Here is a 17,177-nt window from a genome sequence, read left to right as displayed (position 1 = left end):
CCCATGGATGTGGTTGTGGGGTGCTGATCTGACTGGGAAAACCCACCACAATAAGAGCTTTCCAGCTCTGCTGGATGCATAAGACACGGACCTGCAGGAGGCATGATGCCCCATGTGAAATTTGAAGCCATTCTCATCCCCATGCAGAACACCTCCCGTGGAGCTGGGTTTGCCTGTAGAGGTCATATCCTAAAACTGGCTGAAGCACTGAGTTGTGAAAAATCAGAAGATTTGGTGGGAAAAAGTGAGGAAGTTGGCTGCTTAATTGAATTTTTGTATTAAATTCTTCTATCTATTCCAACCTGGAGCCCATGCAGGCTCTTTCCCTCCCAGTGATGGGCTCCTGGAGGTACCAGAACACAATGAGCACAGCCTGCACCAGCATTTGCGGGTGTTCCTCTTCCCAGTCTGTTTTTTCTGGTACAAGATGCTTTGTCCATCGGACCCTCTCCCCATGGAGAGCAGCTCCAAGAAGAGCTCAGCCTCTTTTACAAGCAGGAACTGGACTGCCATTGAATGGTGTGACCGTTTTAGTTTCCACACATTTGGTGCCAAATGTCACAGACCATCAGAGGGATGTTTTCCTCTTTTTTTATCCCCTGTCCCGCTATTTCTCCATCCTCACTGTGAATTACATCATGGTTGAAATAAAAATCTGCCCTTAAACTAGGATTGATGCCCCCAGAGCTAACCAGAAATACAGGACACTGAACTTTATATTCGCAATGGTCAGTTTAAAGATCAGTCCTCCAGCTTCTCACCAGAAGTATCTTACAAGGGCACTAGTGAGTCACTAAGAGACTGCTGGAAGAAGGACCACGATGGTGGTGGTGGCATTTGAATGCTGGGGTTCAAACAAGCTTAAGGTTTATTTTCAACCTGTTGCTATTTGTAGCTGAGATGTCTGAGTATATTGCTAAATATTCATGGTTTTAGTAGCTATGTCAATCATTAGAGTTCACCTAGAGGATGAATATATTTCCACATTATGCCCTGCAAGCTGTGAAGAGCAACAGAATACTTACATTCCACTAATTAGAAGGCAAGCTAATGCCTCATTCTTTTAAATAGAACACAGAGTAACCTTAGAAGTACTACTCACTCTTTGTGAGTAAGAACCACTGGTGCATTTAATTCAAGAACAAGGCAGAAAATTAAGATAGTCTGTTAGATAACTGACCTGTAAAGACAGGTTCAGGAAAGACAGTGGACTATGAAGCGCTCCTAGAAATACTATAATGGTAAAAACTAAAACCTGATTCCTTTCCAGTCTTCAGGAGGGACTTGTTTATTCACCTTAATGTGAAAGGTCTGAGTTCATAAGGAAACAAAAATTTCCAGAATAGCCCAAAGTTTCCCAGTCTGTTGCAACTCCTTATTAACTGAAATTCATGGTAAATCCATCATGGAAGTTTGGGGTGATCCAGGAGCTCCTTGTAATTCTGAATTCTGCCTTCTTTGATATGTATCACCAGTAAAAGATCAAAATGAGTAGCAGAAGGAAAAGGAAGCCGCAAAAGGTTTCTGTCATCTCTGTCTCTGTCCTGGGTTCAGCAGTAGCAGTCATTTTTCCCCTTCTTGGTAGCTGGTGCAGTGCAGTGTTTTGACTTTTGGCCTGGGAACAGAGCTGATAGCGATGTTTTGGTTTGGCCAAGGACTTTGTGAGCCTCATGCTCTGCCAGGGAGGAGGGGAAGCCAGGAGGAAGCAGAGACAGGACACCTGACCCAAACTGACCAAAGAGGTATTCCATACCACAGCACGTCATGCCCAGGATGTAACTGGGAGTTAGCGGGAAGGCTGGGAGTCTGCAGGGTTGGAGGAGGTATCGGTCGGTGCTTGGTCGGGCCTGGGGGGGGCGAGTTATCGGTCGGCTGGTGCTGAGGTGTTGTATTCTCTTCCCTTGTTATTTCCTTTATCATTATTATTATTGGTGGGAGCAGCAGTGATCTGTGTTATACCTTAGTTACTAAACTGTTCTTATCTCAACCCGTGGGAGTTGCATTCTTTTCAATTCTCCTCTCTGTCCCTCCGGGAGTAGGGGGAGGGCAAGAAAGGGGGGAAGTGAGCAAACGAGTTACCTGGCTGGGTTTAAACCACGACAGTCTCAAAGGAACAAAATCTTGCTCTAAAACTTGCCTGCCATAATTTTTATTATGTACCAGAAACTGTCTCCTAATGACTCCCAATGTCTGGGTACCTTGGAATCACACTGATTACAGTACTCAAGTTGGATACAAGTGTGGATTTGAAATAGCAATGACTTCTGCAGATCTGGGTGAGGAATATGCTGCAGTTCTGGTAGAAAGGCATGAAACTGTCAAAAATGATGGTTTGAAAATTTCTGTTGCTTCTTTTAGCTATAGACACCAATGGAACATCCTTGCAGAGGGGCAAGAGACCACAAAGGTTCAACAACTGCCAGTAACATAGTATGTCTTAGATATGTACATATACAATGAAAGCATGTGTGTATGATAGACAGATGACACTTGGATATATATATGTATTTAAGATTCTCTTTTATAGGACTCTCAGACTCTCAGAAAGAAAGCATGTAGAGCTTTATGCTCTGAAGCAGCATTACTTGCAAGGCAATAAGCAGAAATGCCATTCATGGGGACACTCCGTATCAGCGTCCCTTATAGTGTCCCATAAAACAATTGGTTTTGTCTCCAGCAGACAAATTAGATGGTCCATCAATCTGAATTCATAAAGCAAGTCATCTGTTCTTATCTCCCAGGGAGATTTTTATGAGGCCTGTAATGGAAAAGAGCTCAAGTGACAGACTATCGTATTGTAAAAGCAAACACATGGCTTCTGCAGGACCCTGGTGTTTTTCTGGGCAGGCTTATTACTACATTTTCCTTTCACCTCTGACAGGACAGCTACTTTTCATTGACAGCTCATTGCAGAGGGCAGTGTCGTATGATTTGGCATTGTTGAATGAGGCATTATTAGCCAGTGTGGGATCATGACAGAATAAAACGTCATTACACGTGCAGATGCTTTAACTCAACCCTTACTACTGGGGCAAAGGAAAAAATACTGGGGGAGGACAGGACAAGATGTGGTTTTGCTTTGCTGTCTGGAGTCTTCCCAAAACCCCCTATGGGAGGATTTGCTTCAGTGAGCACACCACGTACAACCACTTGCCATTAGCTCACTTCCCTCCAGCCCACCGCTACCTGCCCTCTGTAGCACAGGCTGGAGCGTTGCCTGCACTGCAGCAGCATTCAGTGATCTGCTTCTGCACCACTACCTTGTACCATCAGACAGTGACCCCAAACGGCTTTGGTCCTGTTCCAACACAGACACTCGGAACGCAGCATTGACAGCAGTCTTGACAATGAGATTACCCTCAGCACAGAAAGCTCACTGGGATAAGCCGAGTGGTGCAGACATCGTTGGAAAGGTATGTGTGCTGGAACAGCTTGGACATCAAGCTCATGAAAGCAATTTAGGATTATGTACCTGAATGTGGGTAGGGATTACTGCTGAGCACTGGTAGGACAAGGCAGCTTTGTAAAAAGCCTTCAATCTTGAAACTGAGAGCTGGCTGAAGCATTGTGCTTGGTGTGATAAACCTGCTCTTACCCTGTCAGTGTTCCTCCTTGGACTTCATTCAGAGTCTGGGATATCAGAAGCGTTTTTCTCCCTACTGCAGTGCAGGAGGTGATGGCTTGGGGAAAGCAGGCATGTTTGCTTCTTAGTCAGTGAGAGGGTAGAGCCGTGTGCCCTGACTTGAGGGAGAGACTCTGCTGCCCATGGCAGAGAGTGTCTGCTCATTATCCTCCAAGTGTTAATTCCGGGTTTCCCTTTGCCTCCAACCCTCTTGGGCAAGGTTCAGGCTTCTTCATCCCTCTTCTTCCCTTGTTCTGTGAGTGCTGAGTACCGAATGTCTCAGTACAAGAGGATGGTCCCTGACACTGACCCACCTCCATCCCCACTTCCTAGGACTTGGTCTACATTTAGCTGAGAATATTGCCATTTATTCCTTCCACATGCTTTGGACAGCCCCTTGGTACTGTTTTCCACTAACTGATGAAAATTGTATTGTTTCTCCTTCCTGAGCTAATTCTCTGACTCGTGTTTTGGTTTTCTTTCTGCTTGCTTTTTGTTAATCGAGTTGGCATTTTGTGGTTTCTTTGTTCGTTATGTGATGGTGCTATACAGGGAGATTTGTCTCTGAAATTCAGGTATTCCCTGCAGGATGTTCTGTGTTACTGTCTTCATCAGCACCTATGCTGAGGGCAGTTAGATGCATTTGGCATGAGCTAACTTTAATAAATCTGGGTTGTTCATCATTCAGACATGTCTCTGCTGCATCTTTGCATACTGATTTGTGTGTGCTCAAATGGTTTCTTTAGAGCAGACTTCTGGTAACCCAGTGTTTTAATAATCTACCTACTGCCTCCTGGGGCTTTTCCTGCCTGGGACAGATACTGCCAAGGACAGCACTGCTGCTGCTGCCAAAGCTGCAGGGTGACAGCTCAGTCCACAACATGTGAGCAGTATGAGGGTTCTTCAGGTGGTACAGGCTTATCAGGGGACTCTTCCCCCATGCCCTGTTCCCATCCAGCCCTCTGGCCTCAGGGTTGCTGCACCATCACGCTGCAGGGATCAAATCATGCTGTTTCTGCTGCCCTTGTGTCACTGCTGCCTCAGCCAGACAGATCTCTGCACAAACCCACAGCAGAACAGTAGCATGGCTCTGCTGGGAATGGGGAGGAAACCCCCAGCAGGAAGTGGTGGTCCTGTTTTTGGATGCTCTTCCTTGGTCTTGGACGCTGGGCTGCCACCAGCACCACTCGGGAAGCCATTCCCACAGGTGAGCAGTGTTTCTGAAAGCAAATGAATGAATGTTTAAGCATCTATTAACCTGCTGAGCTGGCTCAGACCATGACCTGTTTGAGCAAAAGCAGAATTTCTTAGATTCGCTTTTCCAGAGCTTGGCTAGGTAAGCTCTCTGACTGCTGCAGCGAGCCTTGTGCCTGCAGCTCAGCAGAGATGTGATCTCATGCCCTGCAGTTACCATGCCTTGCCCAAATGCATGACATAATGCACTTTATTTTTTATTTATTATGTTGTGCCTCCTATTGTTTGCCTGAATGCTGCTGAGAGAGTGCTGCTGTGTTAACCAGGGCATCAAGTGATGCATCAAGTGATGCAACAGCCTCTTGGCAACAGACAACGCATATGAGGTTTTGAACCAGGCACTGATAATTACCAGTCTAGATAGCTAAACCATTATGAAGATGAAATACAGTCAGCTCTTACATCATGCCCATTTAGGGGAGAATAGTGAAGGGATGCTACAATTGACAGGTCCAAGGAGAACCAGCTAGGTTACTTTTCACAGGGAGAGATAGCTAACTGCATGGATTAGCAGAAGATCAAGGGAGTGTGAAGAGACCCACTACTTCAGAATGAGGTCTTTGATTCCTCTGGAAAAAGATTAGGAAGGTATGTATGTGACAGGGGCTCACAGAACAGCTCTCCTACCGAAGGGATGATAGGTACAACTTTGAGGTTTGCTTGCTGTTTACCAGGAATGTGGCTGATTCTGAGGAAACCAGCAGCCAGTCTCTACCAGTATTCTTGGGCAGGCATCTCAACAAACTACTGAAAATCTCTATCTATCCATCTTGCACTGTAAAACAACCCTGGGGGTGGGATTTAATTCCCGGCTTGGCTTGTACCCCAGAATTTCCCAACAGCAAGGCAGATTTCATTTCAGAATCACAAGAGCCATAGCTTAACCTTTGTCATGGAAGTGTTACCGTTGTTGCTACAGTTATTTCATAGAAGCCCAAGATATAATATGTACATTGAAAGAAAACACAGAAATATCTCTTTAGAAACTGTGTGCACTGTGCATCATAGGCACACTGAGAACAACACGCTAGAAGTCTGTGCCCGTGCTGCTGCTTGGGTGTTGGGGCATGCACAGCTCCCTGAGCTGTTACAGAGAACTTTGGGAGGCAGAATGTGATTTTCCATCTTCCATTATTTCTTTGTGAAATGTTTTCTTTGCGGGCATTATTAAACAATGCCTGGAAAGTTTTGTTTGGGGCAGTAAGATAGCAAATAAAGAACATGCTCATCCAGGATTAGATTTTATGGGAATGTTTTCGTTGAACTCTTCATGGTTTTGGGTGACACCAGTGGTGTTTTTCATGTGTCTGAATCCGTCAAATAACTGTGAACAGCAAATAAGCCCATGAATCACAGCTAACCAAGCTCTGTGTCTGCCTTATTAACTGATGGATGCTGTTATCACGGCTCATTTAGCACTACTGCTACAGCACTAGAGATGGGTACTCTTTACTTATTACTCGGTGTAAATCCTGTTACCTACTCGAAAGAGTGAGTTTGACCCTTGATTTCTGAAGGGGCCCTGTGAGAGCATGTTGGGAATGTTCAGTAGCCCGGATCAAGTCCTCAAGATCCAGCACAAGCACCAGGTAGGGTTTGGTGCCACAGAGCTCTCCCCACCTGCCTCCAGACCAGGTCCTGAGTAACTCCATGCTTTACCCAGCCATAACTAAACTCTCTTTTCTGCTGATTTTACATCCGCTCCTGTTAAAAGCTTGTGTTACATGAACCAAAGGATAAAGGGTGATGGGGTTTGCAGTCTTTGGGGAAAAGTCTCTTAAACATTTGAAGATACTTGTGTGGAAATGGGCTGCTAGACTCTGCAGTGGAAAATGAAAGCTCCGTGCTGATAACCACTTTTCCACAGAGAATATAAACTATTTAGATACAAGGGAATACGTGGTAGTTTGAAGGCCATTCACTACAAGCTGATGAAGAGCCAACAACAGTAAAAAAGCAAATGGCAGTTTCACTTAACAATTAAATGGAGTAATGCTCATTAATTAGAGATACTTTTAACATTCTGAAAAACTCATAAGGATGTTTTTCAACTGAAAACAGACCCTGCTCTGAGCACAGAGAGGGCAGCACCTGCAGCCAGCAGCAGGCTGCTTTAAATTCCCATATTCACACACCTGTTGGTTTCCAAGTGAAATGTCTTAGGGATTGTGTGTTCATCTGTTGCTGCTGCTACTCATGATGCTCTGCTGTCTTCTCCTCATGCAGATGTAGCAATGAACACCCAAAGTGGAGGGACATGGCTGAGTGGGATCAAGTGGCCTGGGAGCAAGGACCTCTCCCCTCCTTTCTGCTGTTCCTTCGCACTGTGCAAATGGGGAAAAAAATAGTAGGAAAAAATCAATCTCTAGTTTTCTTTCTTTGGCTTGTCTTATCCTTCCCCAGGAAGGTGGTGGTAGCATGTCCTCGCCCCCAGCATTCCCCCCACCTCCTCCTCAGGCAGAAGCTCAGTTCAGACTACCGCTAGGGTAGACCAGGAGCATCCCTGACCCTGAGCAGCCATGACTGCCTTTGAACTACTGAAAACCATCACCTGGTTTCCACAAATACAGACTCCTTAGCTGCTCTACATACGACATCCTTTCCAGACCTTTCACGGGGTTTTTTGCCCTTTTCTGAACATGCTCAAGCACCTTCACATTCTTCTTAAATTACAGGGCTCAGAATGTCACACAGTACTCAGCCTGCACCAGTGCTGAATACTTCTTATCCAAAGCAGTTTATTTGGTTTTTTGTTGTTTTTGGTTTTTTTTTTTTTGCTACAAGTACAGCTTTTTCCTATGAATTTCAGGTCTGAGGATCAGAAAGTAGCTGCCCTGGCTGGCCCGTACCAGAGCCCCTCTGTCACCACTGCAGCACTGAGTCTTGACGGATTACCCAGGAACTGTCGGGGCTCAAAACACATAAAACTTTATCCCTGCAAGAGATATATAAAAAAAGACAAGTAATAAATATTTTCCTGTCTTTTGTCTCTTTTCCAAGTAAGAAAAATCTCTTGCTCAAGCTCAACCAGGGAAGTTGAGAGGAGAAATCTGATATTGGTGCAATTTTTAAGAGGAATGGTATGATGGAGAAAGGGGCATCTCTGGCCAGGCTGGGAGATCCTTCCAGGTCCTGCTCCCCAGTGCCCAGCTCCACACTGCTGGTTGAATCACATGCAGTTCTGGTTTCTTTCTGCCTTTAATGTCTCTTTTCCCTGTCTTTTCCTTTTTTCCCTTCTCTCTGTCATGTACTAAATATTTCCTTTATTCTGTATCCTTTTTTTCCACCTGCCTCCCAAGCATAACTAAATTAAACTGTCTTTTCCCCAGGACTGTAAACAAAACCTTCCCTCTTAGGCAGTCAATTCCATTGTTTAAATGAAACCCTTTCACAGCAATTAGTAATTATGCAGAATGATTTAATTCTTTAGCTAGTGAATGCTACAGCCCTGATGAAATATTTTGTGGCTTTTGTTTAGCACTTTAGGTTTATTTCCAGAATTAATATCTTCGTAATAAAACCAAAAATAAATTCACAATGGGCTAAACCCACCCCCCCAAGTGCCATCTGAGGCTGCTGATGATGATGTCCAGCATGCATTCTCACTCCCCTTGGCCAGGGATGTTAGCTCTGCAGCTCCAGAAGTGGCAGAGGGAAGGGTGGGACAAAGCCAGGGCAGAAGGAGTGAGGGGAGGAGGAACAGCACCTTCTGAAGGGGACAGTGCTGTTGACGACCCTTTGCTCGCTGAGAGGCTTTGGTATAATCTGCTGAAACTCCATATGGATGGAATCAGCCTGGATGTCCAAGTCCTTTGCCCCAGAACAAGTCCATTTTTGTTGCTCTGCAAAGCCCTCATGGCATGGCCCCTGTTACGAGTGCTGAGACAGGCCAGTGACTTGGGACAGCATGAGCAATGATGGAAACACAGGTCCCCCTCCCTCTGATAGTAATAAGATGGGAAACCCTGAAAGCAAATGACCATCTGTGGACCACCATGTCTCCTGCTCCTTGGAACAGCTGCAGCTGTGGGCTTATAGGGAGGGTGCTTAAGAGGCTTTGCTGCCACCACACTGAGTGAAGGGGTTGCTACTGTGGTTCATGACGAAAGTCAGAAGTAAAACACCAGAGCAACACCATCATTGCTGGAGGAGAAACGAGGAGGTCCCATTGACATCCACGGAACCAGACAACTCACCTCAGCCCTCCAGCTCACAGGCCTGTGTTGGCAGTCTGGATGTTTACAGTGGAGCAAATGGTTTGTGAGGCAGGTGCCTTCCGGTACCTGGCCTGCTCCATCCACGCCTCATGGCAGGATGTGACCGCAGGTGGCAGCGCATTGTCCTGAGCCTGAGGTACCTTCTGGCACATGCACAGCAGGGACTTGAGCTCTGAGCGGAAGTTCTCATTCAGCCAACAGTAGATGAAAGGGTTGTAGCAGGTGCTACTCATGGCGAACCAGTGCAGGGAGAAATAGAGGGAGTTCTTTGTCTTGATGCCTAGACTGGAGATAAGCACCACGTAGCAGTTGAGAGGGAACCAGCAGACAGCAAAGACCACCACCACCAGCATCAGCATCTTGATGCTCTTCTTCTTGTTCTTGCGGTGCGTGATGTGCTGCTGTGTGGTGATGTCTCCGATGGCATTACGGAGCCACAGCTTCTTGGCCAGGCGCGTGTAGGTGACAGTGATGATGAGTAGAGGCAGGAGGTAAAGAAGGAGAAAGGTAGACAGGTCCAGATACTTCCAGACCAGCTCTGCAGGCTCAGGAAAATCGGGGAGGCACAAACTCCGGACAGTGGCTTCCCTTGAAAACAAATAAATACATATATAGCACGTGGCCATTGCTGTGCAAATGGATACTGCCAATTTGGCAAAGCACAGTGAGGTTTCCACGGCACCCACAATCACCACTTCAGACTTATAGTACAGACAGAGCAGGGGCAGATACTGCTCAGCTCAACAAAACCAAGCTCAGTCAAACCTCTGTTTCTCAGAAAGCATTCTCATGATGATCTCGGTGTCTCACTGAGGGTAAGACTAGCTAAAGTATATTTCCTCATTTTCCTTAAACTATAGTCTGATAAAAGAAACTTTTAGAAAGACAAACTGGAGATTCCTCTTAGAAGCCACAGATCTTAATTGAATGAGGCACTCATGTGACATGGCAAATGTCACCTCCGCGGGCCCATTCTTACAGAAGGGGGTACTGTGAAAGCAGCACTGATCCAGCTGCATCTGTCCCTTCCCTGTGTGCATAGGCACAGAGGCACCGCCGTGCCCATCTTCTCCTCCCCCAAAACCCAGTGCAGGAGGAAAGAAGGCAGTAGGTGAGTCTCACCAAACTCCTGCTTTTCTCCAGGCCCATGAGTGATTCCTACACACCTAGAATAAAGGCACATTATTCCCAGGTTCCCCTGAATGAGCCTACCTGGAAATCCAGCCCAGGATGTGTCACTCCTCTTGCATTTGGGCTGTGTGGACTGGGTCTGGACAAGCACAACTGAACAGCTCTTTTCAGGATGCGACAGTGTCACAGCATGTGCTGGGATCACCACTGCAGGGCACTTGTGACAGCTCTGACTTGCCTTTGCCAGGTTGGATGTGCAGTCACACAACTTTCTGTGACCCGAGCAGGTACAGGACCCCTTCAGCCACAGCAGAAAACTGCTGCAGCAGCTGGGAAGTCAAAACCCTTATGGACAAAAGAGGAAGGGAAAGGGCCAGGGGCTGTGTGAAAGCCTCACAGGCTCATAGCCATGATGCCACGTGCATGGGCAGCACTCCTTCCTTCCCATACTGACCATCCTCTTCCCATCAGCTTTTTGGGAGACCGACTTTTAAAATCCAATTGCAACATCTTAAAATGGCTGTGATTACTAGAAAACTTGGTTGCTTAACTCAAGTTTAACTTAAGCCTGACAGTTTAACTTCTGATGGTTAACTAACAAAAGAACTGAGTTCAACTCTACGCAGTAGCTCATTTTAACAGTGCTTCATCAATCTTTCATGTCCAACGCAGCAGATCCAGGCTCTGTTCACACGTTCTGGCTGGCAGCAGATATTTGCTGATGCACCCCAGCACCATCTGAAGAGCAATGCCTCTCATATACAAACAGCAATAAAAAGCCCATGTGGGCAGTCAAACGCTCTCCCTGCCATGCTGATGCGAGGGAAGTGGGTGCTCTGCAAGGGACCCTCTGCATCCCACAGATGTCTGGATGAAGCATTAGGAGAAAGGAGCACTTGCACATGTATTTCCAGCAGATGTTTTCTCCTTTTCACCTCCTCTTTTCTTCCTCTTGTTCCATTTTGCCCTTTTCTCTTCAACCCTTGTCCTCTGCTCACTTGTATTCAGCACAGACTTCAGCCCCCATCAAGCTGCATTTATTCATTGCAGTATTCATTAATATCTTTAATATCCTGTTTTCAATCTCTGGTGCTGGCTTTTGTGCCACAAATAGAAGATTGCTGGAAAACGGACGGCTGCGAGCAGGCCCCATGCGCAGCTGATGGAGGGATGACAACGGGTGCAGGAGCAGAGCTCAGCCAAGTAAGCACCCTGGAGACAATAACGCTCAAGAGGGGACCTGGCGCAGAAGGGATGATCATCCTTTCTGAGCCACGCTCCTGACCTTTTCCTCCCCAGGATCCAGTTTCCCTGCTGGCTCAAGTGACCCAGCCCCTGGCTCTGCTTGCCAAAGGGGACCCGCCAGAGCAACAGGAGATCTGCTATGGGGAAGCAAGCATGGCACTCAAGGTGACACCACGGTGCAGAGTCAGACCCATCATAGCCGTGCTGAAGAGCAAAGCCATAGGGAAAGAGCAGAAGCAGTGGGGCCGGAGTGGGGCAGCCATCCCTCACCATATTCCCCAGGAATCAGCTGTCTGGGGAATCCCTTGAGCTCGACATGGTGTCTGGGCTGGAGGACAGCTGAGGACTAGCAAGGGTGATGCTTTGGTGCTTGCAGAGCTTAAAAATTCATTTCACCCTCCAAAGCAGGAGCACAGAGCTGTGAGAAGAGGCTCAAGACCATTTCAGGGAAGAGGCTCATTGAGAACCAACCAGGATGCTGTGATTTGGTAAATTTTGACATGACCATGGAATTTACTGCACCGCTGTGCACTGCACCAGAAAAATGCTGGCGGAGCCCATGTTCTCCTGTCCCTAGAACCCCAACAGCTCCCTGGTGGGACTTCTCAGGAGACCCTGGCGCTGCAGTGAGCCATTACCAGCAATATCACAACTGGAATTTTCATTCAATGGAAAGCAGGGATAAGAATAGCATGTCCTGGAAGTCCTTATAACACTGAGCTGCCTCAGGCCAATGTGTGGCTAAGTTTCCTCTGGCTGTGCTAAAGGATGAACAGAGGTGGGTGCCATGAAACCGATGGTGGTTGTTCATTCCTAAGCAGTTTGTTCAGTAATACCCTGACCACAGCGGTGAAGCAATGCAAGTACAGGAGTAACCCAACACTTTGTTTATAATGTCTAAGTGGGTGAAGATATTTACGCCCCAGAGAGGTATTAATCACAAGCACGAGTAAGGAAGGGCTGTGGAGCCCCAGATTGCACTCCCATCTTGTGTAACCTTTCATATACAAACAGCAATAAAAAGCAGTCAAACGCTCTCCCTGCCACGCTGATGGGAGAAAACTGGCTGTGCAGCAAGGAGAAAGATGCTTGTCATAGAATCACAGACTCATAGAATAGTTAGGGTTGGAAAGGACCTTAAGATCATCTAGTTCCAAACCCCTGCCATGGGCAGGGACACCTCACACTAAACCATGTCACTCAAGACTCCATCCAACCCGGCCTTGAACACCGTCAGGAATGGAGCGTTCACAGCTTCCTTGGGCAACCCATTCCAGTGCCTCACCACCCTCACAGTAAAGAACTTCTTCCTTATATCTAACCTAAACTTCCCCTGTTTCAGTTTGAACCCATCAACCCTCATCCCATCACTACAGTCCCTAATGAAGAGTCCCTCCCCAGCATCCCTATAGGCCCCCTTCAGATACTGGAAGGCTGCTATGAGGTCTCCATGCAGCCTTCTCTTCTCCAGGCTGAACAGCCCCAACTTCCTCAGCCCATCTTCATACAGGAGGTGCTCCAGTCCCTGATCATCCTCGCAGCCTCCTCTGGACTTGTTCCAACAGTTCCATGTCCTTTTTATGTTGAGGACACCAGAACTGCACACAATGCTCCAGGTGAGGTCTCACAAGAGCAGAGTAGAGGGGCAGGATCACCTCCTTCCACCTGCTGCTCATGATTCATTCATAGAGAAGCCCAATATTTACAATACTCTTTCTCCTGCTGCCTGTTACTGCGCCCTTTCCCTGCTTCCTGGAACAGATCTCTCAGGTTGAAAATACTGTCCACTTAAGATTATCCCCTTGGCCTTGAGTCTGGCATTCCTGCAAAATGCTGGCATTGGGAAGTGAGGTTTCATCCACACACAACTCCTGCTGATTCCACTGTGTCCTTCCCCAAGCCTTGGAGCCCTTCCAGCCATGCTCACCACTGAGAGCCACTGCTGCAAAGGGCCATCAGGCCTCTCCATGCTCACCTGGAAGGGGAAACAGCTCACCTGTAGTTATACTGGAAAAGCTTTTGGTAGATAGCATGGGGTAGGGAGAAACAGGTTGCCATCATCCAAATAACACAGATGCTCAGCGCTCCCTTTGTTAGTGACATCCTCGGCTTCAGTGGGTTCAGGATGACCTGCAACAGAGACATCACCACAACTCCTGTCACACAGGAATGCAGTGTCCCTTCACCAACACACACAGCAGAGGCATTTTTCGTTGTGATCTAATGCTGTTAAGAAAATGACAGCTGCAATTAGGGAAATGTTCTGCTTATTTGAGTGACCTGGAAAGGGGGAAACACTGAACTTTTCACTCTGCTCAGAAGTGCTTTCAAATGAACTTTTTCCTGTTTTGGTTTTGTGAGGACCGTTTTCCTTAAATTGTGGGTTACATTAGGCAGAGAAAAAAGAAGGCATCTACATAAGCCTCTCTGTTGGTGAAAGACTGGGTATGTTTGTTTATTCTATATGGACTACATAAAGGAACCTCTTCTGTTTAGCTGAACCTAGGAAGCTGAATGCCTCCTACCCTCTTTTGAGGCATTAACTCACCTTCTATGAAATTTTCTTTGTTAAATGAAAAGGTAAAGAGGTTATAAAATCTGAGAGCCTGGAAAATGTTGTTTGATTACATGAAAGCCTGAACTACCTTCTCCTTCAGGTACTGGCAACGCAGGGAGTGTTTATCCCAGTGGGCAGCTAACATGGCCATGCTGCAGGCAGATGCTGGGCATGGTCTTCTTCCAGCTCTTAAGTCTCTTCCCAGGATTTCCAACAGAGATTTCCCACTCTGCCACTCCTGTTTGTACTGGTCTAGCATTAGTCCCATAGTTGCACCACAGGGATTTAGTCTCAGAATTTCTTTTTTCTCCATCTCTCCTGCAACTTGATGATGCCCAATGGGAAACAAAGAGCAAAAAAACAAATGGGCAGCTAAACCAGAACGTAACTCAGGATGCTACTGGTGTTCTATGGGTTTTGGGTGGTAAACTAAAAAGCTTGGAAAAGTTCCCTGTACAGCTAAAGGAACACTTTGCACTCCGCATTGGCTTAGCTGTCTTTCAAGGCCTCCCATGTATAACACCACCTCCTGAACCAATTTGCGCTGCCATACTTGGGAGCTAGGTTGGACTTGGCTCTTCAAATGACATGAAAAAGGTGTCCTCACCCTTTTCCACTGAAAGCTGGGGCGTGCAGTGCCATATTTTGTGTTTTCCCTCCTGCCCTGTACCTAGAGCCTACGGAAGCCCATCAAGCCTTCCCACCCCTGATACATGAGGGGGATCTTTGAATTTAGCTCTAAAGCCTTCTCACTGGATATGGGTTTAATCCCCAAGATTCAGCCACCTTGAAACCATGGCTTAACTGAGACTGGCAGGGGCTTGGGAGGAGCCTTGCACTGGAACATCGATCAGGTGGCACCTTACCTGGTGCCTGTCCAGAGCGATGGCTGTCAGTGTCAGTGTGGAGACGTGCAGGGAGCAGTACTGCACGAAGCGGCTGATGTGGCACATGGCCTTACCAAAGACCCACGTGCTGTTCACAAACCGAACCTGGGGGTGGGAGAGAACAGGTCATCAGCCAGATGTTCTGAAAACAACCCCATGGGGAAGCCCACATGGCAGGGCAGCTCCACCTGAAACCCAGAGAAAGGTCTGCTATGCTGGATATTGAAACATTTACAGTAGAGTTTTAAAGGTCAAGCCCCACAGATTAAATGAGTGGTGCTGCTGCAGCCCTCCTGGCCTATTCATATAAGCATCATTTATGAACAGCAGTAACAACTTTTTAATTATACTAACAACTATATTTGGAAAAAGTGAACAAAGACCCCTCCTTTCTGGTCTGCAGAGCTTTCACTGAAGACTTAACCCAAGTGGCAGGTCTGAAAAGCTCGACTACTTTCTTCCAATGTCCTGGGTATGACTGTCATTCAAGTTGTTTAAGTGTGACCCTCCAGTGCTCTCCTGTGAATACATTACATGTTCATCCAGACACTTACTCTGCTTTCCCCAAGAATTTCTTGTGGTTTGGTGGTATATCTGGAGAGACTTTAGGATCTTTTAGGAGATACAGATTCTAAGAGAGCAAACGGAGCCCCCAGGGTGCTGAACAGTGTTTTACTTGCCTGGCAGAGTTGTCTATTAGACTTGATTGAATTGGGTTCACACCTCAGTCCTAGAAGAGCATGCACAGAGAGGGTGTGACCACCAAGCAGTGCTCTCATGAGAGAATCATCTCCTGACTGAGGGGACAGCACAGGGGACACTTACCAGGGTAAAAGGCATGTTGAGCAGCGTGATCATAATGTCAGACACTGCCAGGTTGACAATGAAAAGGCTGGTAGCTGAGTGCATCCTCTTGTTCTTCAGCACCACATGGCACACCAGCATGTTCCCGAAGAGAGACATGGTGATAATGACTGAGTATGCCACAATAAGGAGTGCTTTCACTGTCGATTTCTGGGATTCTGGCTCGTATTTAGCCAGCTCAGCGAATTTCTCCCACTCAACAATATGGCTGTCTGTCCAGTTGAAGATGGTCCTGTTGGTTGCTTGGTAGATTGACATGAGTTTGGGCAAGGAAGTGTAGTGGTCAAACTCCTCAAGAAACCCCATCATATGTGACTTGTACAACTGAAGCAGCAAGCGAGGCATGGTGGGTTCACCTGAGCCTTCACTAAGCTCGAGGCCACCCGGATCACAGCTCCAGCTGACCTAGGAAGTGTTCCATCACCTTGAACTTCTTGGTTCTCTAGGAGGCTGGTGAAGATGAAGCTGACACTACAAACACCACCTTAAGATGAAAAGCTGGAGGAAACTTCCATAGTGTGATGGGCTCCCCCCGTGCAGAGGCAGCACTGGAGAGCAGTTCCAACTGGCATGTTGGAAAGGGGCTGGTTTGGGACCACACACTTTCAACCCCTTTGTGTATCAGGAAGAACAATAGCTCCACAGGCAGGCTGGAAAGAAGAACTCATTATTACATGCAGCACCTGTAGGCAAACCTCAGGCAAGGTCTGCAGTTGTTTTAATCCCATGTCAGCTTTTTCTTCTTTCTTCTCACCTGAGTCTATTTTTCCTCCAAATTCCACAGAAGGCTGCGCTGTTGGTGCTTTCATCCTCTACTTCAAAGCAGCCAGTTCTTTTCTGTTGGAATGTACAGGTGGAGCCATCTGGGGATCATTTTCAAGAGCAGAGATAGCTTTTGTCTGCATCTAACACCAGCAATTATCCTAAAGCGATTCAGAACCTGGAAATCACATCAGAAGTTGAGTTCAGGCTATCTCACATTTTCTCCCCCAAACAGCAATGTCATTCTGCATTCAGTGTTTCTGTTTCAGCGAGGAAATGGTCTTTCCTGCAAAGGCAAAAAGTTAGCAGTAGAGGCACGGAACTCACAGTCTTCACACCATACACAAACAAACCAACACACAGTGCCAGAGACACAAGAACAATTCCCTAGAAACAAAAAAACCCTCTGCTTCCTCACCTTTACTGATACCCATTAGATATTTCTGGTGATTTTAGATTTTGCTGAGCTATTGATGTTAGGTGGAACCTATTAGCATGCACACTGGTATTTATAGATATGCTCTACCTATAACCATATACATATATAAATATATGGGAGGGGAAAGTCATTTAGAAGCTGTCAGGCTCTCCAGGAGGGCAATTGGTTTTTGTTTGGTACCCACCATTCCCATCAAGCC

The 17,177-nt window shown here is 46.8% G+C and overlaps 1 protein-coding gene across 2 annotated transcripts; it reads right to left on the bottom strand.

Moving 5' to 3' along the window:
* Positions 1-9,078: 9,078 nt before the first annotated feature.
* Positions 9,079-16,820, bottom strand: LOC134174789 (G-protein coupled receptor 83-like). Of its 2 annotated transcripts, XM_062640043.1 has the most exons (5): positions 16,532-16,820; positions 15,739-16,427; positions 14,893-15,018; positions 13,466-13,599; positions 9,079-9,681 (listed from the first exon to the last, which is right to left on the bottom strand). In XM_062640043.1, exons 2-5 carry the CDS (start codon positions 16,120-16,122, stop codon positions 9,087-9,089), a joined length of 1,239 nt encoding a protein of 412 aa, XP_062496027.1. In that variant the 5' UTR covers positions 16,123-16,427; positions 16,532-16,820; the 3' UTR covers positions 9,079-9,086. The 2 variants fall into 2 exon arrangements, with proteins under 2 accessions (XP_062496027.1, XP_062496026.1); XM_062640042.1 differs by having other exon boundaries at positions 15,739-16,820.
* Positions 16,821-17,177: the final 357 nt, after the last annotated feature.

Source organism: Pezoporus occidentalis, unplaced genomic scaffold, assembly GCF_034315485.1.
Source record: "Pezoporus occidentalis ecotype Australia unplaced genomic scaffold, CSIRO_AGI_Poc_V1 ctg63, whole genome shotgun sequence".
Classification (NCBI taxonomy): domain Eukaryota; kingdom Metazoa; phylum Chordata; class Aves; order Psittaciformes; family Psittacidae; genus Pezoporus; species Pezoporus occidentalis.
Note: the sequence above shows the minus strand (reverse complement) of the source record. Positions and strands in the feature narration are given on the sequence as shown.